This window comes from Sminthopsis crassicaudata, chromosome 4, assembly GCF_048593235.1.
Source record: "Sminthopsis crassicaudata isolate SCR6 chromosome 4, ASM4859323v1, whole genome shotgun sequence".
NCBI lineage: Eukaryota > Metazoa > Chordata > Mammalia > Dasyuromorphia > Dasyuridae > Sminthopsis > Sminthopsis crassicaudata.
In genome coordinates this window covers 145,377,734-145,403,117 of record NC_133620.1, presented here as the reverse complement: position 1 = coordinate 145,403,117, position 25,384 = coordinate 145,377,734, and the positions used below count along the sequence as shown (strand labels likewise).

Sequence of the window (25,384 nt, the reverse complement as noted above, 5' to 3'; positions counted from 1 at the left end):
TTGATGTCCATGAGTCAAATGCCATAATTGCCATGCTCTTTCAGTGGTGGGCACAGTCAGCGATGGAACCACCTGATATTTCTTGGGTCTTCTTCGTTTTAAGGGTCTGCTCCTTTGTTTCAAGGGTCTGCTCCATCTCTTTCCAATGGACAAGGCAAATACGGCTCATTGGCACCCATCTGGTTCCTTCTCCATCTGTGGAGAAAAAAGTATCTGGTCCCTCCCCTCCCATTTATCACTTTCTGAGTCTCTCCACATCACCTGGTGATTATCTAAAGATAGTGGAGCTGCTTGCATTGGACACTGCCCTTCTGGTGGGTTATAAAACCTGTCTGCTGGAGCCAGTGCTTCTTTGTCAAAAATCAAGAAGTTAATAGTATAAAGAGCTAGATTTAGAAGCTCTCCAGGGTTATCTGTGGCTCCCCTTTTCTTTTGCTTTGGAGGAGCATTCTAATGTCTCTGTTTCTCCTCTCTACTATTGCCTGTTCTTGAGGATTAAAGGGTATGCCAATAGTGTGTAAAATCTTATACTGTACAAAGAAGTGTACAAAATGTTTAGAAGTATATACAGGTCCATTATATGTTTTTATTGTTTGTGGCATACCCATAATTGCAAATGCTTGTATAAGGAATTCAGTGATCACTTGGGCTGTCTCTTTTGCTGCTGGTATTGCAAAAGTGAATCCTGAAAAGGTGTCTACCCAACATGGATAAAAGACAGATGACCAAAAGATTTAAAATGGGTCACATATATTTGCCAAATTTCATTAGGTCTCAAACCATAAGGGTTCTTCCCTGGAGGGAGTGTAGGAGCGTGGAAAGGAAGGCAAGCTGTACAGACTTTTACTATGCTCCTAGCTTCCTCTCTTGTTATTCCAAACTGTAAACATAAAGCTCAAGCAGGCTGATGATATTTAGAATGAGATTCTTGGGCTTCCTGAAATAAAGGAGTATTGGACAACATGGTTAGAAGGCTATCTGCTTTTGAATTACCATCAAAAATAGGACCTGGAAGTCCACTATGAGAGTGGACATACAAGATATAAATCTTACCTGCTTTCTCACTTGCTCTTGAAGTTCCTTAAAGAGCTGATATATATTAGAGGCTACAAATTTTATTTGGGCTGTGGCAATTCTTTGTACCACACCTACTGAATAGGCTGAATCAGATATTATATTTATATCTCCTGGATAATAAGAGCAAGCTAGAATGATTGCATACAATTCATTCTGCTGAGTGGACTGAAAAGGAGTTCTGACTACTCTCTTTATAGTTAAGACATGAGAGTATACAGGGCAAATATTATGTTTGGATGCATCTGTAAAGATAGTTGGTCCTTTAAGAGGAACCTTAGAAACCTTTTTTTCAAAAATCCATCGTCAGTTATTTAATAGCTGGGTTATCTTTAATGGAGCCCCTTGTGTAAAATTTGGAGCTGTGGCCAATAAAATTTGGCATTCTGGGATACAGCATACATTAATTTGTGCATTAGTATAGAATGTGTATATTTTGTCAGATCTTATCCCAGATAATTGTACTGCTCGCTTAATGGTCTTTAATAAAATTCTAGCCACAAGCCCTGGGTAAGGAATAAGGCTTTGGTCTGGTTGTGCTGGGAGGTTCACCCACTCTATTATACTGTCTTGTTGATGAAGGACTGCTGTGGGTGCCTCTTGTGTAGCAAAAACTGATATTTCCAAGGATTTTTGAGAGACTGTTTCAATGACATTGGATAAAGCCAGTTCAATTTCTCTCAAAGCCTCATGAGATTCTTCTGTGAGTTGGTGTGGTGACTTTAAAGCACTGTCTCCCCTTAAAATGTCATATAATGTAATAGATAGGTAGTCAAGCCTAACACTGGACACAGCATTGGATATCTCCTATCAGTTTCTGAAAGTCATTTAAGGTATTTAGCTTCTCTGTTCTTAAGGAAAGTTTTTGTACTATAAACACCTTAGGGTATACTTCATATCCTAAATATTGAAAAGGAGCATGTCTTTTTCTAATATCTTTTTCTAATATCTTTTCTAATATCTTTTTCTAATATCTTTTTCTAATATCTGTTCCATTTCAGCTAGAAAAGGTTACTAGTTTAGCCCTTAACAAAGTAAATTCCCTGTTTGTCTATTAAAATACTTACCCTATTTCTTGGTCACTGGGGACTTCTTCAGTGAAATTAGGGTTCTTGGTCCAAACATTGGGCACCAAATGTGAAGACCAAGTTAGCACCCTGGATGCCTTAGAATCAGCCAGAGTCAGGATAAGCAAAAGTCCTTGGGTCTTTATTCTTGGTCTTTAGGGGTAGAAGTGAAAGGGATGGACACCAGCTCTCCATGACCTCCCTTCTCTTCATCTACTGCCAAAGTGTCTCTGGCTTGTCTTACTCCACCCCCTAATCCTTCCTACAATTCTTTGTATACACCAAAAGATCCAGCCAGCACAGAATAGTGGGAAGGGCCATTTTCCAAGCATATGCTAATAGAGTATTTTCCAATAAGTAATTAGCCTTAAGTGTTCAGTTGTCTGATTCCAGTGCATATACTCAGAGTTTCAGCCCTTTACACTCTCCAATCCTGAATTACTTAGTTTCTTCTTTTTAACCTACTTTCTTCTTTTCTAATTACATTCTCTAGCTGTCACTTTTAAATTGTATGATACATCTTTTTTTTGAAAAGCAAATATAATATTGGATTAATTTGAATCCATTTGTAATTCTAATTGGTATTATATTTATTTTTGAAAATATATCATATCCCCTAATCAGAGGACAGCATCATGAGGACAAAGAACATATTTAATATTTTAATGTTAAATATCACAATTTTTTGTTGGTTTCTACCACTTGTGCAGTGCTCATCATTGTTCATAAAGATAACTTCATGATCTATCATAGGATAGTGGGTAAAGTGTTGGATTCAGTTAGGAAACCTTGTTCAAATTCTCCCTCAACCACTCACTAGCTGTGTGCCCATGACATATAACATCCTAGGACTTATCAACTAAATTGTCGTTACCTGAAATTCATTCCCCATTTCCCTGCCTATCTCCTTTCCCATGACAACAAATTGCATAACAGAATTGGGATCCAAAAATATTTCAGAAAACTAAAATAATAGTATCTAATAAGGTGAAATTCAGTAGGAACAAGTATAAAACTCTGTACTTGATTTTTTAAAAAAATCAAGAGGATAAAGTAATATGGCTATATTTTATTTTTGAAAATACTTGGAAATTTTAGTGGACTGCAAGCTTAATATGCCTAATAGTAAAACATGACAGAAAAAAATCCAAAATCTTAGGTTGCATCACTGTAATTATAGCATCCAGAATGAATGAATGGATAGTTCCACTGTCCTTTCCTCTGGTCAAAGTGTATATGGTATATTATAGTTAGTTCTGTTTGGTACAATGCAAAGTTCTTTGGAGTTGTAATCAGAGAATTTGAATTCAAATTTTGCTTCTGTCCCTGATTTCTTCTGTGATTTTGGGTAAGTAATCTAACCCATCTGGTTCAAATTCTCATTTGTAAAAGGAGAAGGTTTGATTAGATGTCTTATCATATTCCTTCCATGTTGCAATTTGTGATGCTATGATTCCATGACAGTGATAAGTTAGACAATGTTCAGGGAATGACCAAAATGAGGAAAGGATTTGAAATCATGTCATATGAAATTCATCTAAATGAATAGGGGAAGAGGAGTGGAATTTGGATTATAACCTTAATTTCTTTAAAGGATCTAAAGTGCTGATACATGAAAGAGATATTTGCCCTGTTTCACTCAACTTCAATGTGGAATTAGAACAAATGAATGAAAGTTTCAGTGAGATAGATTTTGCCTTGATTTAAGGAACAAGTTTGTAATTAATAGAACAGTCTCAAAGTGAGGTGGGTCACTTAAAGAGGGAGTAAACTTATTAGACTCTCTGTCACTTAAAGTCTTCAAGCACAGATAGCATGACCACTTGTTCAGGAAGTTGTAGAAGGGAGTAAATAAAGTTTGGATAAGATGATCAGAAATTTTCTTTAAAAAAAGTTTTATAAGTCTTTATTATCTCTTCTTCTCTCCTCCTCCACCCCATTGAATAGTAAAAAGAAAAAAAAAAAATAAAACCTTCATCATATATAGATATAGTCCAGTCAAACTATTCCCCCATAATTGACCACGGCTAAAAATATATATCTCTGTGCATTTTAAATTCATCGTCTCCACTGCAGAAGGATCAGTTTCAATTGCAGTCCAACGGACTTATGGTTTATACTTGTATTGATGAAAGTTCTAAAGGCTTTTCAAATTGTTTTTTTCCTTATAATGTTGTCATTGTATAAATTACTTTCCTAGTACTATTCTCTTCACTCTGAATCAGCTCATAGAAGTCTTCCTAGTTTACTTTGAAATTGACCATTTCATGAGCAGGACCAAGAGATCATTATATACTTCAACACAATACTATATTATGATCAATTCTGATGGATGTGGCTCTCTTCAACAATGAGATGAACCAAATCAGTTCCAATAAAGCGGTAATGAATTGAACCAGCTACACCCAGCGAAAGAACTCTGGGAAATGAGTATGAAACACTTCATGTAATTCCCAATCCCTCTATTTTTGTCTGCCTGCATTTTTGATTTCTTTCACAGGTTAATTGTATACTATTTCAAAGTCTGATTATTTTTGTACAGCAAAATAACTGCATGGATATGTATACATATATTTAACTTATACTTATACTTTAACATATTTAACATGTATTGGTCAACCTGCCATCTGGGGGAGGGGGAGGAGGAAGGAGGTGAAAAATTGGAACAAAAGGTTTTGCAATTGTCAATGCTAAAAAATTACCCATGCATATATCTTGTAAATAAAAAGCTATAATTAAAAAAATTAAAATTAAATTAAAAAAAAAAAAAAGAAATTGACCATTTCAGATGATCTGAGATAATGTAATTGAATGAAAAAAACATATAAAAATAAAAGTCACTTAATGAAGGGAATGCATTCCCTGAGTGTTGAGGACTATGTGAAATCCAAATTAGTACCAAATGTGGCAAGGGGCAAAGCATGGAATTATTTCCTCTAGAGATCCCTAACTGAACATAATATAGACTGGATATATATTCTTTATTTTTGATAATGCTTAACATTTTTATCAGTGACTTAGGTAAAGCAAGAAGTAATATTCTTATCAAATTTGCAAATGATAAAGCTATAAAAGATAATTGTCATACTAGATAAGAATAGAAACCAAAAAGATCTCAATAGGCTAAAATATTAAGCTAATAAGATGAAATATATCAGGATAAATGTAAACTTAGAAACTTGTGTTAAAAAAAAAAATCTACTTTATAAGTACATAGTTAGATAGCACTTTTGTCTAGAGAAAGATGGAGATTTTAATTGCCTCAAAGCTCACTGTAAATCAATAGTTACAACCAAAAAAAGCCTAATAGGATTTGGGGATACAAAGGGATTAACATAGCTTCCATTAGTAGGGAAGTCACATTCTGCTGAACTCTATACTGGTCATATGACATTTGGACTATTATGGCATTTACTAAGAATCAAGCACTAGAAATAGAGATAGGCAAAAAACAGTCACTGCCCTCAAGGTGTTTATAGTCTAATTAGAAAAGAAAGCACATAATATGAAGCTGGAAATCTGGGAACTGTGAAGAGATGGTAAACAGCAATCACTGATAATGAAAAGATATAGGGGTTTGCAGCTAAATAGAAAATGAAAAAAGACGCCAGTCCTGGAAACCCTACTTAAATGGAAGTTATGTGAGGAGCTCTCCCATTCAAAGAGAGTAAAGAACCTCGAAGACAGAGAAAGCTGAAGAGGCATAAGATTTAGGGTTTAAATGATCTTGTAGGATGAAGGGATTGGCATGTAGTTGTTACTTAATAGGTGATAGTTGACTCTTTGAAGGAAGTAGGGATATTAAGTTTGGAGAGAAGACAAAGGGTAGGGGAGAGTTGGAATGATAATTGCCTTAAAGTACAAGAATAGTTATTTTTGGGAAAAATAGAATTAGGAGCATTGAATGGAAATGGCAAAAAGTACATTAAGCTCAACCTGAGGAAAAACCATTAGTGTTAGCTAGGATCTCTTTAGGGTAATAGAGACCTTGAAGTGGTAGCTGGTTAGCCATTTTTTTGGTATGTAATAATAAGGAATCTTTTTGAGGTATATACTGGATAGCTACTGAAATCCCATTAAATTCTGTAATTTTGATACTGTGAATCAATAAATTAAAATTATGTCTTTCATGGGGGAAATAATATTATGAAATAATGGGGAAAATGATAACTACTCTATGTTCCTCATAAAGCATTTAAAGAGATTTTTTAAAAAAAACCAAAATATTTTGGGGAAAAGATTTAAAGTGCTATTCAAAATTGAAGTATCATTTCTAACTACTTTTCTGAAGTTTTATATGATTATAAAGCAATTTAAATTTAAATTCATCTTACTATATGATTTTTTATGCTAGGGTTTGATCTTTCATTCCTGGTGTGGTCATAGAATTCCAGAATATTCTTTGGAAAGCCTTTAATCTAATTTTTTTTTAAATTTACAAACAAGGAAGCTGGGGTACAAAGAGATTAAGTGAGCTAGTTATTAGAATAAAATCTTTTAAGAAGTGACATATATTATGGTCTAGGGAAAGGAAGGATTAAGGGATGGAGGAATTGAGGGAGCCAGAGAGACAGAGAGGGAGATAAGTACAGTGAAATCTTACAAATCTATTATTTGGGAGAAAAATCAATCTGAAATATAGATATTTGAAAATAAATGCTATTAAAGTTACTTTCAAATAGCTTCAATAATATAAGGAAATGTCTAATTTAATGCTACTAAACAAGTATTCCTTTTAATGGCTGTCTTTAATACATAAGCATAATGCCAAATTAATACTCATTACTTATATGCAAGTTGTACTAATAAATATCTTTAAAAGTTAGCTTTCTTTAGTAGTTACCCTTCCTTCTTCTAGTTTTGTTTATGCTTCTTCATTATTGTCTTGGTTAAACTATCGAAACTATTACATCCTTTTGCTGTCAGCTTCTTATAAGCCCCTAAAAATATTTAGTGTTACTATTATGAAAAGGAGGCAAATACTTAGTATTGATTTTTGCTTTTAGTTATTCCCATTAGCAAAGGGTTTTCTTTTGGAGGATTGATACTTATGGGTTTTTTTTTTTTCCAGTAAAAAATGTTTCCCTCTTTTTAATTATTTTTCCTTTCATGTGTCTCCCATTAGATCAGGAAATAGAGATTTCAGTCTAGTAGACTCAGGCCAGATGTTAGTCCACTGGTTGAAAGGCTGATTTCCTGCCCTAATAGGTGACCCTTGTAAGCCAAATAAGCTTTTTTCTTAATGGACTAGATTGTCCGAATGACTTCATTTCTAGGACAAGAGACCTTTGTGGAGGTCCCTTTTTTAGTGTTGCAATCAACATCATCTGATTCTCCCCCCCCAATAGAATCTTTGCTAGATAAAAATGCGTGCCTAACTGTCTCATTCCTGAACTGGAGGAATTGGGGTTCAAGTTCTATTTGTTTGCTTTTTTCCCCCCTTGGTTAGATAGTCCATTATTTTCTTATTTTCAAAAGATTGTATTTATTTCACTTCAAACCTAACATATGCCACTTGATTTTGCAGCATTTTATTAAGTCCTTCCTTAAGTAACAGTTGCTATACTAGGTCATTCCTACAACTATTTCAAGATGAACCTAAGAATCCAATTTCTGCCTATTTCCACATGTAAGAGTCTTATTGTGGTATTCTCATGGCACCACTTCTTTTGATGAAATCTATACTGAGTTCATTTATTTTTGTCCCCAATTGTATAATGACAGCTCAGAAAATCCTAGATAACTGTGTTTTTGTGTTTGCATGTGTGTGTGTGTGTGTATGTGTGTGTGTGTGTATGTGTGTGTGTGTGTGTGTGTGTGTGTGTGACAGGAAATAAGCAATTTTTAAAAGCACCATGAAGAAAATAATTGCCTAAAGTGACTGGAAGAAGAGCATTGTTTTAAAAAAGTGAAAAGAGAGGGGCTAGATGGTGTAAGAAAGAAAATATAGATCCCTAGAATTATTTTGGAATAGTAGGAAACATCAGCTCAATGTATTGTAAATGACCAAAAGGAGAATTACACTTCTACAAAAATGCTTCCACTTTACTTAAAAACCAACAGAGAGATGGAAAGGAGAGAATGCAGGATATTTTGAAGTATCATTATGTTTCCTCCATTCACCAGCCATACTGAGCACTGTTCAGCATGCAGAAAACACCCAATGTTGCTCTCAGGAAATGTGGAGAATAATTAAGTGTCAAGGTCTTTGTTCAGGGAACTGATGATATTACCATTTCCTTTCTTTGAATGAGTAGATATTTATCTTTCCCAAAATATTACAATGGCCAATGTGATCTTTGTATCTTTGTTTTTCCCCTTGGAATGAGTCAGATGCTAGAATGTATTATTTATCATTTAAAACAAATAAAGAAATGAACAGATAAAACTTTTCATTAAATAAAACTTTTTGGCTTTGAGAGTATTTCAAATCTATGAATGTATCTGCATCATCTTATGTATTTATAAGTTTATTGCTGTAATTTTCTAGAGAGACCTTCACTGAAAATTCTTCCTTGTTTTTAATAATGTAAATAATGCTTTAAAGTTTACAAAGGATTTTGCATATGTCTCCAAGATTGTGAGATAGATAAGTGTAGTCATTAACCTATTTTACACCAGAGAAAACTGAGACTGAGAGAAGTTAAATAACTTGCTCAGAGTCACATGGCTATTAAATGTCTGAGATGAGAATTCTGACTTAGTTGATCCCTGGGCAAGTCAGTTAATTTATGACCTGTTCCTTTAGCTATTAGGAATAATAATAGCAACTGTCTCTGAAGTGGTTGTAAGGATTGCACGAGATAATATATATCACAAGCACTTTGCAAACTTTAAAATGTTATATAAATAGTAGATGGTGGTGGTGATAGCGGTGATGATGGAGGAAGAGGAAAGGGAGAAGGAAGACAAGAAGAGACAGAAGAAGAAAGAGAAAGGGTAGGGAGATAAGAAAGAGGGGAAAAATAGAGAGGAGGAAAAGAACTGAATGAAAATCTATGATTTCATTGATATGTGAATCTCCCTGGTTAGGCAACCCTAATGATAATTCAGGTCATCATTTTCTCTGCAATGTGGAGATCCCCAAAATCTCACCAGTCTTCACATGTGAGGGTCTTGCCATGTTCTATCTATGCAGGTCAGCATCTTCTTTGCAGGTTAGAGAGTTGCCTAAACTCTAAATCCTTAGAAAATGAGTGGTTAAGTGACCAGGATGACATAGACAGTGTTTTTCAGAGACAGAACTAGAATTGTGCTATTCCTGATTCTGAGTCCAATTCTCTATCCACTACTCCATATTGCCTCCCAGATTGTTGTATGAAATTTAAAAATATATAGCTGCCTCCTAAGAAGATGAGACAAAGAATAGAGTCATAAATGTTGCCTAAATAGTCTAAGAACTCTACTGGAATCTAAACTCCAGTCTACAGTTTTTAACATGTTCATCCTAGAACCTTGGCAATTTTTTGATATTTTTGAGTAATTGCAATGACTTAATTTTAAACAAATACATTCTATGAAAAGTTTTTAAGTCTTATGTTTAAAAATCATATTTAACCAATATCCTTTGTTTTAAAATCATATTAATTTCTAAATGTATCCCTCCTCCCTGACTTAATCATCTATTCAAACAAAAGAGGAAGACAGAGACAGACAGAGATAAAGGAGAGAGGGAAGAGACAGAGACAGAGGGAAAGACTGAAGGAAGGTGAAAGGGAAAGATAGATGAGAAGGAGGCAGAGGAAGAAAAGAAAGAGACAAAAATGGACAGAGTATGTGTTCAGCAAAACTAACCAATACAGTAACAATGACTGTATGTGCAGTTTTCTATATCCATAATCCCCCCCACTTTGCAAAGAAGAGATGGTGTACTTAACTCTTCTCCAAGCTTATAGTCATAATTATACACTGTTTAGTTTAGTTTTGATTTTGTTATGGTAGTCACTGTGTATGCTATTTTCCTGTTTTGCTTTATATTCGCTCATAAAAATCTTCCCATGATTCTCTGAATTTTTCAGATTCACTGTTTCTTACTCTGAAGGAATATGGTATCATATTTGTCTGCCACAGTTTGTTTATCCATTCCTTAATCAGTAGTATCTACTTTTAAACAAATACTTTCAAGTAGTAACAAAAATATACAACAATACTAATTAATCAGTTTTTTTAAAAGGTCAATTCTTGTTTGTTAACATCAGATGACAATATGTTATGGTACCTATGATGGTAATTATTAATTTTATAGCAGAATCTGTTTTAAGATGGAGCTGTATTATATTTCATCCAAGATGTTAATTTGAGTATTATTTATATTTCTGGTATTATCACTAATCATGTTTGTTTCAATTTGTCACCTGCTTTATTATAATCACTAATGTTTATCAGCAAAAGATACTTTTGAAATTCTATAAATACACTAGAATATCATAACTTTTAGGTTTTTTTAGATTGCAGAGTTGCTCCATCAGTATTTTCATATGCAATCATAAATAATAGTAAAAGCACTGTCTTAGTTAATTTCAACAGTGCTCTATGCAGAAATCTGATTTATAAGTTTACTAATTATTCTTATTATGGAAATTAATTGACATTTCATGTTTATTGTCAGGTTGTGTGTATGTATATATCTATATCTATAACTATGCACTACATATTCATTTAATTCACATGCAGAGGCTGTTCTGAAAGAGTGAAATCTTAAGCATTTTTAATTAGTATTATAGTGGAAAGAGTAATTATCTTAGAATGAATTGACCTGAGTTCAAAAATAAGCCTTGAAACTAGCTTTATGACTAGAGGCAAATCATTTAATTTCTCACTGCCTCAATTTTCTCTGTTTACAATATGAGGCTAATAATAGTTGTACCATTCATTTCAAAACCTCAAAATCTATCAGGGTTATTTTAGAAAGATACTTTATAAACCAAACCATAAAACAAGTATGTTAGTTCTTTTTATTCTGATTTAGTAGATCATTGGAAGTTTGTAACAATAACAATAAAATTATATGTCTTGGAAACCAACATCTCTTAAGAATCATAACTGTGGGTAATCGAAAGAGTAATTCTGAGATATATTATAAGGATAAATAGATTGCAGGGGGGGGGGGAAAGAATGAAAAGTATATCACTGAAACAGTGGTTCAGAAGTACCATTATTGGTACTACCATGTTTAATTTTATATATACTTTAGAAAACTAGCTATGTATGGTAAATGCATGGTAAATGCACAGTTTTAGATACGGTTCTCTTTCCTGTTTTTGGTAGTTTGTTCTATCTTTGCTCATATTTGTTGATTGTCTAGCTAATAATAAAATAATTAAAAATAAACAGACTGCAGAATATCATCTAAGAGATTCTGGAATAGGAAGAGTAGTCATGTATCAAGAAGAGAGATTAACACATACACTGCATGATACCCATATAATAACAAATCTAGAAGGACTGGAGCATTTAATTCCCTTTTGGAAGCTTTATGGTAAGACATAGACAAGAATTTCAGAATGAGAAGGGATGGATGGGTAATGATCTATACTTTTGGAGAAAATACTCATTAATGAGATCATGGAGCTTTCAGAGTTCAGATAGAGGTATTAGATACTAAGGACTAGAAGTTTGTTTGAGTCATTTAATTTATTTTTGCTTACTTTTCTTCATCTATAAAATGAAAGGGTAGTCCCTTTTATAACAAAGTCATAGATTTTTCACTAGATAAACTCTAGGGTACCTTCCAATTCTAACATTATTATTCCATATTTTATTATTATAATTATATGGGAAGAAAATCCATAAAAGATTCATTATTCTATAAGTAAAGCATTGTGTTATATTCAGGGAAAATAAAGATGACTAAAACATAGTTTTTGTCTTCAAAATTCTTACAGATTTAGGAGTTTTGAAAATCTTCAAGAAGTGGAAAATTGACATTGACTATGGAGAGCCAAATCTTTTTTTTTTAATAGCTTTTTATTTACAAGATTTATGTATTGATAATTTTTCAGCATTGACCCTTGCAAAACTTTCTGTTTCAACTTTTCCCCTCCTTCCCCCTATCCCCTCCCTCAGATGGCAGGTCAACCAATACATGTTAAATATGTTAAAATATACAATATATGTTTACATATCCATACAGTTATTTTTCTGTACAAGGTAAATTAATAAGGTAAAATTAACCTGAGAAGGAAATAAAAAATGCAAGTGGATATAAACAGAGGGATTGGAAATGCTATGTAGTTGTTCACATTCTTTTCCCAGAGTTCTTTCGCTGGGTGCAACTGGTTCTATTCATTATTGAACAAATGGAACTGATTTCATTCATCTCATTGTTGAAGAGGGCCATGTCCATCAGAATTGATCATCATATAGTATTGTTGTTGAAGTATATAATGATCTCCTGGTCCTGCTCATTTCACTCAGCATCAGTTCATGTAAGTCTCTCCAGGCCTGGTCATTTCTTACAGAACAATAATATTCCATAACATTCATATACCACAATTTATTCAGCCATTCTCCAATTGATGGGCATCCACTCAGTTTCTAATTTCTGGCCACTAGAAAGAGGGCTGCCACAAACATTCTTCATATACAGGTCCCTTTCCCTTCTTTAAGATCTCTTTTGGATATAAGCCCAGTAGTAACACTGCTGGATCAAAAGCTATGCACAGTTTGATAACTTTTTGAGCATAGTTCCAATTGCTCTCCAGAATGGTTGAAAAGATTCACAATTCCACCAACAATGTCAAATCTTACTCGTAGAAGAAACAAAATGATTCACTTAAGTTAAAACATGCAATCCAGGAGTAAAAATAGGAGTGATAATTAAGAAAAGTAAAATAGCTTATTTATGTAATTATAAATGTGGAAAGGATCACATTTATATTTCAGCTAGGAATCTCACAGCGATTAGTATTTTGAAACTATATACAGTTATACCAGTTCATTTATTATTTATTAGGTGATCCCAGGTCACAAATCAAGAACATATTCATACTTTTCTTCTTACTACAATGATGATTAATGTATTAAAACTGAATGATCTTGTGATGATCCACACATATAATATCATTTCTAAAAAGGTAGGAGGCAATTACTTGCCCTTGTCTCATTAAAATAGAATAATCTTTTGATGACCCCCACACATAATATAATCTCTAAAAAGGTAGGAGGCAATTACTTGACCTTGCCTCATCACATAGGTGGGGAAACCAAAGAATAGAAAAGTTAAATCTTTTGCCTGCGGTCATATAAGGATGAAGCAGATATAGAATTAGGGTTTAGGCTTTCCAAATTCCAGTTTAGTATTCCAAAGCCAGACTATGATGCCTAGTCTATAGTATAATATTGTTTTATTTCTGATGCTTCATCTTTGGAATCAAACTGTTATTTGGAATCAAACTGTAAATCAAACTGTATCTTTGGAATCAAACTGCTATTTCTCCTATACTTTATTCACATCTCTTTGACTTTGCCTAGGCTGTTGCTCATTCCTGGAATATATTTCCTCTTCATCTCTACCTCGTGGAATCCTTTCAAAGCTCTATTTAAGTGTCCTCCTCTCCTTGTCCTGATCCCATTTCCTCCTCCTCACTTGCTTTAACATCCTCTTTCTAGAAATATTTTGTATATATTTTCTAATTGTTTTTCTTGTACATTTTGTTTCCTCCAGTAGAATTTAAGCTCCTTGAGAACAAATACAGTTGTTGTTTTCTCTTTGGAAGCCAAGGGCCTATTTAATACTTGACACATTTTGGATCATAACTGTGATTTTATTGCTAGAAGGAACTTTGCCTACCAAAAAAGAATACGGAATGCTCAGCCACTTAAAATCTTAATGTACTGAATGCTTAAGACCCTTAGATCCAGAGTTAGAAAGCTAATATTATATAAGTTAGGCCATAAAACATAAGTCTATGGCCAACTCTATCCACTATGTCAAATTGTCTCTCAATAAACATTTATCAGATGTAAAATGACATGAACTTTGCAAAGTGCTTTGCAAATTTTAAAATGCTATATAAGTTCCAGTTATTATTATGACCATATGCAAGATACTATACTAGGATTTGGAGTGGGTAATATTTTTTTTCTTCCACTTCAAGATATAAGACTTTATATTTCTGCCAGCTATTGCCAGCAAGGCAGGAAAAATCATACACTTTAATACACTGCTAGAAATTTAGAAAAACATTTTTTAAGATGTACATTTATAATGTAAAATTTTAAAATTGATACTTTCTTATAGCAATTATGGAAAGATAGTTGCTTTGATGGTCTTCTGGAACACTATGTTTAGTGTATACCTTTTTGTTCTTTGTTTTTAAGTCAAGTATGGAAGGGGAAAATTGAACCAACCATTTTCAGTCTTCCCTACCTGAATCTTTTCCACAATGAGAGAGAGAAGGGGGTTGTACTTATAGAAGCTAAGTAACTCCTTATTCTTGTTGCTTACCTTGGTGTTAGCTAAAATATATCTCCTAGTATTAAACTTTCGATTTGAGTGACTTATTTCACCCTAACATCAAACCTGAACTGAGAATGTTGCTATTGAAGCCATATCTCTGCCAATTATATTTTTAAATTGTAAATTCCAAATCTTTATCTGCATTCAAGGTCCACTACTCTCTTATCGCACTCTACTTTTTGAGTTTTATCTCTCTCATTCTATAGCCTTCAATCTAGTAACAACGTCCTCTCTCCCAGGCTTCACTTCTCCCCTTCCCCTCTCCTCCTCCCCGGCACTTTTTTCATCTTTCCAATGCACCTATAATATATTACATTTCCCTAGAATATATTTTATTAATGTTTGCGTATATTTTCATAAGCATACAAAATCTACGGTGGAGATTTTGTTGCAGAATGTAAGCTTCTTGAGGTAAGAGACTGTCTCACTGGCTTAGCACAGTAATTTCCACACAGTAGACTCCATGAAGTACAAATTGAAATTTTATTAATTGTTCTACATATGTGGCTCTATTTTTTTTTCTGCATATATGACTTTCTATCCCTAATCTTCATATCTTTGCACAAATGGTTCCTCTTGCTCAGATAAGATGCCCTCCTCATTTCCACCCGGTGGTAGCAATCTCTGCTTTTTTCAAAGTCCTGCTAAGGTGTGACTTCTTATGAGATCTTTCCTGAGTCTTTCAGTTGTTAGTATTTTTTATCACCCTCCTGAAATTACTTTGCATTTTCTTATTTTCTTATACTTTGCATTTTCTTACTTTCTTAGGAGTTTTCACTAGACCTTGAGGGCAGAAAGGTTTTGAGTCCCCAGGACTTAGCGTTGTAGGGGCACAAAATAAATGCTTCTTAAATTAAATTAAATTGTTACTTAACATCAGTGTTGGCTGCCCAGCTAAGTGCCCCAAATTAATTTTTATTTTTGAAAGAATCACGAAAAAATCTTTCTCTAGGGCGTCTCCTAGGCTAAAAGGAAAAAAAAAAAAGAAAAAAAAAAAAGCAGTCACGAAACCTCCCCCTTTGGAAAACTGGTACAGGTGTGTTTGTTGACTTTGTTAAAATCATAACCACGTGGTCTTAAAACTAATCCGGCCCTACAAGTAGCAGAGATATTCCGAACTCCCTTGGCTCTTGGAGTAGTGGTGGAGGGCCTGGGTGGCAATGGGATAACAACCCAGAGTAGCGCCACTAGGAATGAAAAAAAAAAGGGCTTCATGCCCAAGCTTTCCCCACTTGTTTTTATTCCCAAGTTTTGCCCAACTGGAGCACGGTTGAAATTCCCCAAGTATTGGGCTCCGTCGCAGAAAGGTGAAGAGACTAAAGACACTTGAGGTCCAGGTTAAGTCCGCAGGCGGGTCTAGTTTAAAGATTAACTTTCTCCAGGTCCCAGAAGCAGACGGGAGAAGCGGGTTCTCTGCCCCTTCCCCCAGAGAAGAGCAGGCTTGGGAAGTAGAGAGAAGCCCAGCAGCGGCAGTATTAACAGAAGCAGCCTCAGCCCCAGCCTTGGCGCCTGGAGCTCCGCGGGACCGCTCTTTCAACAGGCGGTTTGTTCTCCCTTTCGGTGGCTCATTTCCATACGAAGAGCCTGACATCAGAGCACCTTTTGTTGCTAAAAAGCTTTCTTAAGCTTGGGGGGTGGAGGGGAAAGACCGACTGAGTGAGCAGTCATGTGAAACTGGAAGAGCTCATTTGGGACCGAGGGAGCCAGGGGTTTGCGTACAAACTTGAACCAGAGCGGGCCGACTCTTGGGGGGCCGGGACTGGCGGGACGAGCGTAAGAGAGGAGGCGCTGGCTGAGGAGGATTCCATCTAGTCCCACGCTTCGGGAGAAACGCCTCCTCTATCCGTCGGATTCTGTTGGTGCTGGTGGGAATCCCCATTGGGACGCCCAGTGGTGTGAGCGAGCTGAGCCTTCAGCTCCCCTGGGGCTGGCTGGAGCTCCCGAAGGAAAGTTTGGGAAGGCATGTCTGCGCTTCAGCCCTGCCAGGTACGGGACAGAGCTGTGCACCTGGATCAGCCGGGGCGAGTGGAGAGCTGAAGCTTTTAAGCCAAGCTTTGGCTTTGCATCTTTATCTGAACGCTGCCTCCGCCCCCTCTTCCCCCTTGGGCATGCACTGGGGAAGCAGTCACTCCAGTGACTAGGTGGAAGGCATGGTGAAGCTGCTTAGTCGGGCTGGAGAAGTGCTTATTTATTGGAGTTTTGTGGTGGAGGGCAGGCGCATCGCCACCCACCAGTGGCTCTGGTGAAGCTCGGGTGAGGTAGAGGGCACAGCCATGGAGGAGGATCAAGCTGCATGTCCCGAGCCAGAGCCAGAGGCAGAGGCAGAAGTAGAGCCAGACAGCATTACGTCCGACGCTTTTTCCAGGCTCTGGACAGATGTGATGGGGATACTGGTGAGTTACCTGGGGAACGAGAGAAGATGACCGAAGATTTTTGAAGTGAGATCGGAACCCATCTGTAAGAGTAGCGCTGAAGCTTAATCCTCTGTTTGGCATCCTCTTTCAGGGGTGTAGCCATTGTCTTGTTGTGTTCTGAAAAGTAGAACTGTTGCTTGGGGGTTAAGCACACTGGGAATCAAATTTCAGTCCCCTTATGAAAATGGAACGGCGTCAGATCAGATCAGTTCGATTCCTTGGTCTCTGGGGATTTTCGTTTAGACGTTTCTCTTGGGCACCTGCTGAAAAGTTAGTGGAGAGTAGGCAAAGGTATCACCGAGAAAGGTTGAGTTTCATGGAAGAGAGCTTCCTATTGGATCCAAGAGAATATTTGGATTTGGAGACAAGTTTGTGGCCCCTACTTCTATGTGTGTCTCCTTTGTTGTCTGACCTTCAGAGAAACACAACCATTGCTTTACTCAACTACCCCGAAATAGACTATACTGTTTGCAGGTTTTCCAACTGGTATGCTGGTTGCTCAGATTTAGGGACCAAAATGTAATTTATGTTGAGAATTCTAAATTGTCATGCCATTTAAAATGCTTGATACCAAATCTCTCTCAGACTTAGTATTATGGAGTTTTCCTCAAGTATGCAGAGGATTAGTCTTCAAGCTGAACCAAAACTCTGAGAATTAGTTTTTGTTTTTTCGTGTTTTTTGTTTTTGTTTTTGTTTTTTTTTAAGAGAGGGTTAGAGTAGGGTGTGTGTATGAAAGGCAGAGAGATGGATGGAAGAGGGTAGACAGGAAGGCAAGGTACAGGCTGTCTTAGTCCCTGTCCAAAAAGTAGTTGCAGATTTAGAAAAGTATGCACTGTCTATATCATACTTATCATTTTTGATAGACCAATTATTCTTCTTCCCTGTCCTTTCCCCTCCTCCCCCTAAGTTTTCCCCTAAATCAAAATCCACCAATTATTCCGTTTGTTTTAGGCACTGATGTTGCTTTAAAGAATCAGGGAAAGATAAGTAATATATTTTTTTTATTTTTCTCTTATATTTTAAGAATTTTAATTTTGGACAGGAAGAAACACCTGTTTTTTGTTTTATGTTTTTTTTTTTTAACTGTTTATTTAAGGTTTGTGCTTTCCCCCTACATAATTTTAATCAATTCAGTGGCACTTGAAAAAATGTTAGTAGGTTGTTTTGAAAAACTCTCCAAAATTCCTTATTATTTCTACTTCCCCAAAGTATTTTTTTCTTGTTAGAAACTTATAAAAATTGGAAATTAATTTCTGTAGCATCCTCTTATGACCACTATATTTTGGTTAATGACTCCAATGAAAGAATGAAATCAGAATCAGGGGTGGGGGGAGGAGGAAAAAGGGGAGGAGATAAGAGGGCAGGAAGGGAGCTGGTCTTGAAGTAGGCTGGCACTTAGTGAAGAGCTGTTTTCTGTCTCCTGGCAGGTTTTAACTTTGTGTTTGGCCAGTTACTGCAAAGTCTAGTTTGGCTGGCTTAGAGATGGGTGGGGCAGGAGGAGATCAAACCTGTTATTCAATAGACAGATGAAGGAGGGAAGAAAATATGCACTTCTTTCAAACGTCATAGTGTGGACTAAGGTTTGAAAATATGTAAAGCTTGTTATAAACAGGTTGTTTTCACTTGTGTTTTCTCACCCATATATATTTTATTTTCCTTTAGGTTACATTTAGCCCTTTGAATGCTTTAAAAGTACCCAATTATTTCACTTGGAATGACATGTCTTACCCCTTTTGTGAACATGTCTACAGGGGAAAGTCCAGATTTGTAGCAATAGAGTATGACATTTCACATTGACTACAATCCATTACAAATCTTATAGCAGTTATTATTGTTCTGAATGTTGGAAACTTATTCTAGTTACTTTAAAATTCTCTTTTCTGGTGCTCTTTCTTTGGGGCTATTACCGTATTTTTCACCTACAGCTGAGTTAATCTTTCTTGTAATTCAATGGTATCCAACTCTCCAACTATCCATTTTATGGACTTGTTGATCATGGGATTTTCTTGGCAAATATACTAGACTGATTTGCCATTTCCTTTTCCAGTGGATAAGGAAAACAGAAATTACGTGACTTGCTCAGAGTCACACAGCTAGTAAAGTGTCTGAAACTAGATTGGAATTCAGGATTTCCTGACTCCAGGCTCAGTATTCTATCTATTGAGACATCAAGCTACCAAGAGTTTCTCATCCATTTTCAAATTGAAGCCTTTAAAATTCTTTTATTTTATATTGATAATGAAATCTGATAATAGTTACATGAATATGAAACTGACTTTTTATCCTTTTCTCAATTGATCATCACAAAAAATATTGTGAAGCAGACAGAACAATTATTATTGCCACTTAGGAAATTTGACATGACTTCTCCAAGATAATAGAATTAGGGACTGAAACCCAAAATTTTAGTGCTGTTTCCATTTTATCAGGACTGTCTTTCTAATTCTTGTCACCTTTAATTAACTCCCACTTTTTCTGTGATAATATGTTGAGTAAAATGCAATGTGAAAGGATTTTTTCTGAATCTTAGACTGAATCATATTATACCTAATCTTTAGGTAATTTAAATATTAGATTTTTAGCATAAAAATCTAATTTCAAAGCTAAGATAACATGTTTATTAAATGTTTTAAGATTGCAAAGCACTTTTTGCACCATAACCTTGTGAACTCAGTAATATAAAGTATAATTTATAACCTTTTTCAGATAGGGAAACTGAGGCTGAGGAAAGTAAACACTTTGCCCGTAATCATACAACTATCAGATTTAAGATTTGAACTTTGCTTACAAGATAAGTCCATTATCTTGTATTTTAAAAAAATATTATTAAAAATTAAAGTAAAATAACAATAGGATTTTTTCCCCTGTAAAGCTCAAAAGTAGTCCTAGTAGAAGTATGAACGTCCCCACCTTTTATTCTGGTAATTTGTATAAATCCACGCCTGAAGCAATGTGGGTGGTTTTTTCTTTGTTTGCTTTTGTTTTTAAATTGCAACCCATCCACACTTGAGTCCTCTGTGACTTTTATTCTGATAATTCTTTGGTGAGGGAGAAAAGGGGAGTATAGATCTAGTTCATTCATAATAGTTTTGTTTTTGTTTTTTGATAGAGACCCTTTTAAATTATTTTTTAGCCTTGTAGCCAATTTACCCCCACTATCCTTGGCTCCACTGCTTTTAATCAAACCAAAACTTTACTTAATAGGCATCCATTAAATATGTAATCATTTACATATTTGAATAAGTTTTTTAATTCAATGATAGTTGAATAATGCATACTCATAGCATGAAGTAGGCACAGTAATACATATTTGTGAGCAGACTGATCTGTATTAGAACAGTATAGTGGTCCCCATGCCCAATTAGCTACTAAATAAAGGATTTTTGTTGGTGATTTTTCCCACTGTAATTTTAGAGAAGAAATGTCACAATTTATGTTTTCATCAAAAAGACCCCTTAATCCTATGCTCTGCTCAGTTCCTGATTAATTTCTGGTACTTACCATAAATGCTAAAAATAGAATTAATAATAGACATGTAAATGGAAAGTTGGTGAGGAAACTAAGCTGCCTGAGGGCAGGGGATAGATCTAAATCTAGCTGCAAATAAATATTTGAGGATTACTAACCTACTGCTACTTTAATAGATTCATGGTGCAAACTGAAACATGTTTGCAATTTATGAAATCACTGTAAGGTTTATGCAATTAAAACCTCTTTATAGGACTCATGCTATGCAATAACTCAAACATTTGTTCTGAGTTCCTAAGAGTACAAGGCATTTTCCATTATGGAATGAGGCTTCTGCTAAGTATTATGAAAGTGAGAATCCTATGTGACTTTAGCCCTTTGCCTTTCATTCAATCAAGTAAGTGGCTCCAGATGTTCCTTATTCTTGGGCAGACACTTTGAAAATAGTATTAGTTGGTAAATATTTAGTATGTTATATATATCTTAATTGTTCATGATCTTATTATCTAGTGAATAGATTATCAATATAGTGAATCTATTTCCTAAACTAAAAAAAGTTTTCAAAAAGTAATTTTCCTTTAAAAAATAAACCTCTTTCTGAAGTTCTGAAAGGAATCATGGTCACATAAACATTGAAGGTCACTATATGGACTAGAGTGTTCCTCCTTTTGGGCCTATTGGAGAATGGAAAGGGGGAAAAAGTTAAATTCCCCTGAGTTTTCCCATTTTAACAGCTCATGTTTGGGACTAAGGTTATAAATACCTCTCATTTACCTTATCTTTGATTTTTTTATACTTCTCCTTGATACTTTACTGTTACTAAGTTGCTGAGTTATTGCAATTCACATCCAGGAGTTTCAAAAACTTGGTAAATAGCTCCTGCCCCTCTGCCTCCTTTAGACTGAATTTAATCTGGAAGGAAGTACACGCTTCTTTTTTTTTTTTTTTTTTTTTATGCTTTTTATTTTCAAAATATATACATAGTTTTCAACATTCCCTTGCAAAACCTTTGTGTTCCAAATTTTTTTTTTCTCCCTCCCTTCCCTCCACTCTTTCCCCTAGAAGGCAAATAATGCAATACAAGTTAAACATGTGCAATTCTTCTATACATATTTCCACAATTACCCTGCTGCACAAGAAAAATCAGATCAAAAGGGAAAAAAATTGAGAAAGAAAATAAAATGCAATGGGAGTATACTCATAGGGAAAAAATGAAAATAATGTTTTCTGGTAATATCCTAGGTACTCCTGTCCTGACTTAATCAATGGGATAATTTTTTTTTTTTTTTTGCTAAAGCAATTGGGGTTAGGTGACTTGCTCAGGGTCATACAGCTAGGAAGTATTAAGTGTCTGAGATCAGATTTGAACTCAGGTTCTCCTGACTTCGGGGGTACTTTCTCCATTGCACCACCTAGCTGTCCCAATCGATAGGATAATTTTAAAGGGTTGCCTTGTCATTTTAGGATCAAAATCGGATTAAGAAGGAAAAAAAAAAAAAAAAACTGGGAAAGAAAACAAAATGCAAGCAAATAACAACAGAAGGAGTGAGAATGCTATGTTGTGGTCCACATTCAGCTTCCAGGGTCCTCTCTGGTTGTAGATGTCTCTCTTCATCACAGAATAATTGGAATTGGTTTGAATCATCTCATTGTTGAAGAGAGCCATGTCCATCAGAATTAATAATCATATAGTCTTGTTGTTGACGTGTATAATGATCTCCTAGTTGTGCTCATTTCACTTAGCATCAGTTCATGTAAGTCTCTCCAGGCTGAAATCATCCTGCTGATCGTTTCTTACAGAATACTAACATTCCATAACATTCACATACCATAATTTATTCAGTCATTCTCCAATTGATGAGCATCCATTCATTTTCCAGTTTTTTGCCGCTACAAAATGGGCTGCCACAAACATTTTTGCACATGTGGGTCCCTTTCCCTCCTTTAAGATCTCTTTGGGATACAAGCCCAGTAGAAACATGCTGGGTCAAAGGGTATGCACAGTTCCTCCACTAATGTATCTGTGTCCCAGATTTCTCACATCCCCTCCAACATTCATCATTTTTTCCCCCTGTCATCTTAGCCCATCTTAGAAGCATGTAGTGGTATCTGAGTTTTCTTAATTTGCATTTCTCTGATCAATAGTGATTTGGAGCATCTTTTCATATGACTACAAGTAGTTACTATTTCTTCATCTGAAAATTGTCTGTTTCCTATCCTTTGACCATTTATCAATTTGGAGAATGGCTTGAATTCTTATAAATTTGAGTCAATTCTCTATTTATATGTTAAAAATGAGGCTTTTATCAGAACCTTTGAATGTAAAAATGTTTTCCCAGTTTTTTGCTTCCCTTCTAATTTTGTCTGCATTAGTTTTGTTTGAACAAAGACTTTTTAACTTAATATAATCAAAATTATCTATTTTGTGATCAATAATGATCTCTAGTTCTTTTTTGGCCACAAATTCCTTCCTCCTCCACAGATCTGAAAGGTAAACTATTCTGTGTTTTTCTAATTTGCTTACAATATCATTCTTTATGTCTAGATCATGAACCCATTTCAACTTTATCTTGGTAATGGTATTATTGAGGGAGTGAGGAGGGCATTTATGATAGCACCTTAAAATTGGATAAAGGCAATTAACATCCCTACCTACAGTTTACCGAGAATTACAAACCTGGAGAGGGAGACAGAATAAGAATAGACTCCCAAGTAAGAGATCTCTTCTGCCAAAGATGGTACTTCTCTGAGCCTTACTTTAATGGCCTTAACTGTGATTGTTAAAAATTCTGTTCTTTCTTATCTCTTGTTCTCTACCTGAATCCTCTTATCACCTTTCTGATTCACTCAAATGCCTTTTCATCTTCCTTAGTTCCTCCCTTTGCAACTCCCTTTGGACTTTCCCCAATCTACTTTTTATGTCTTCTGCTTTCTTAATCCTTGTTTTTTTTTTTTTTTTTTTTTTTTTTAATGCAAGCTTTATGAAGGCAGGACTTGTATCTTTGATTCAAATCCTGGAGTACACATTTCCCTAAGTCCTATCAATTGTCTGTTCTTTTTGTTTACTCTCCTTTCTCCAGTGCCTCAACTTTTTTTCCTTCCAAATGATTTGAGAGCTAGAGTTATATTTTAATTTCCCATTTACAGCTTTTGTAGGTGTTGCTCAACTTCACCTCAATTATTTCTATGAGATTTAAGGAGTAAACTTTTAAAACAAAGTGTTCTAAAATTGCATGTTAACAACAGACATATAAACACTTAGAACACAGATGAAAACTTAAAGCATCTGTCTTTTCCAAAGAAAACTGACTTTGCAATGTATCTATTAAAAGCTTTTTGTAATATTAGGCATTTAACTCCTGCTTTTTGGGCTTGTTTCCTTATCTACAAAATGAGATCAGACTAGATCATCATCTTTGAGAAAGTCAAAGTGATACTATAAACTCTAATTTAGAATGTAGTGAAACTATAGTAACTGTTAAATCCTTAATCAAATCAGTTATGGAAGATATAATAAAAAATAGTCGAATTGTGTTTCCTGAAAGATAAATATACAGTATGGATAAGCAGTGTACTTAGTCTTTTCTTCAATGGATATAACAATAATAGAAAACTTAAATGGCCCTAAGGGACTTATAGCCAAAGTTATCTCATCACCCAAAGCTTGACTATCAGGTTTCAATGCTTTAATGGAGGGGGGGGGAAGGAGGGAGGGAGAAGGTTATTACAAGTTCATGATGATTATCTATAAAGGCAGTGTATAGCAGTTGCAATGTCTAGTAATGTTAATGAAATTACAAAACATTAGATGGGAAGCTATGTGTCACAGTGGAGTTAGGAAGACACTCTTCCTGAATTCAAATAAGACCCCAGACACTTTGTAGCTGTATGACCCTATGTAAGTCATTTAACCCTATTTCCTTAATTTTTTAAATTATAAAATGAGATGTAAATCACTCTAGTATCTTTGCCAAGAAAATCACAAATGGAGTTATGAAGAATCAGAAATGGATGAAAAACTATTGAACAACAACAAATTGCATTTTTATTTATTTAGTCAAGCATTCCCTAATTATAGGAAGGCCACAATTATATTGCAATCCACAAGGCCTAGCTTGCTAGTTTGACACTTTTGTTTTAGAGTAGGAGCTGTGTCTGTGTGAGTGTATTTAAAAAAAATAATGATACATAAAATATAACCACACATCCTATATATAATACATATGTTATACATATTACATATATATTGTACGACATATACATATATACACACACTTATCCATACATATGCTATGAGTATATGTATTTAGAACATGGTATGTGTGGGGGTGTAATGTGTGTGTGTGTGTGTGTGTGTAATAAGATTTAATATTATTATTGGATTTAAAGCTAGAAAGAAATTTTATGGATGGTGACCTAGCATGCCAAATAGTTTGATGCAGAATTCATTTGATCAAAATCATAGTGGGAAATCTTTTTCCTTCAATAATTGACTAAAATGGTGATCAGTATAAAATGAGTAAAAAACTTCGAATACTTTAGCTATTTGGTATCCTTTCTGTTTCATAAATGTACACAGGGAAACAACTTTTTATGAAGAAAGTAGATTCATTGAGATAACTATATTGTATCTTTTTGTTACATGCCAAAGCAGCCAATACAGATGTCTCTTTCAAAAGCCAGTGTATCAGAGAATCTTAGTGTCTAGGAAATTCAGTGGACAAAAACTTGATAAGAGTAACATAGTTTCTCTTTGTTCAATTAATGTTTTAAAGATACTGACTTCTCATATGTCATATGTTAATTTTAAATTATTTATGCATCTCTATTTCTAATGAAATATAAATTAACTTTGTGACTCTAAGCAAATCATTTAAACCTTTCTCAGACTCATTAGGTT

General features: G+C 34.9%; 1 protein-coding gene across 5 annotated transcripts in view; it reads left to right on the top strand.

Annotated features, from left to right (window-relative positions):
• Positions 1-25,384, top strand: part of SASH1 (SAM and SH3 domain containing 1) — a 380,232-nt gene that overhangs the window by 152,495 nt on the left and 202,353 nt on the right. Inside the window, exon 1 of one of the 5 annotated variants that reach the window (XM_074309590.1) lies at positions 15,644-16,994. The exons of 2 other annotated variants lie outside the window; for them this stretch is intronic. In XM_074309590.1, the coding sequence (XP_074165691.1) occupies positions 16,875-16,994 (120 nt within the window). In that variant the 5' untranslated portion in view covers positions 15,644-16,874. Of the gene's footprint in view, positions 1-15,643; positions 16,995-25,384 lie in introns of those variants that run through there. 2 more of the 5 variants (XM_074309594.1, XM_074309592.1) reach the window with 2 other exon arrangements.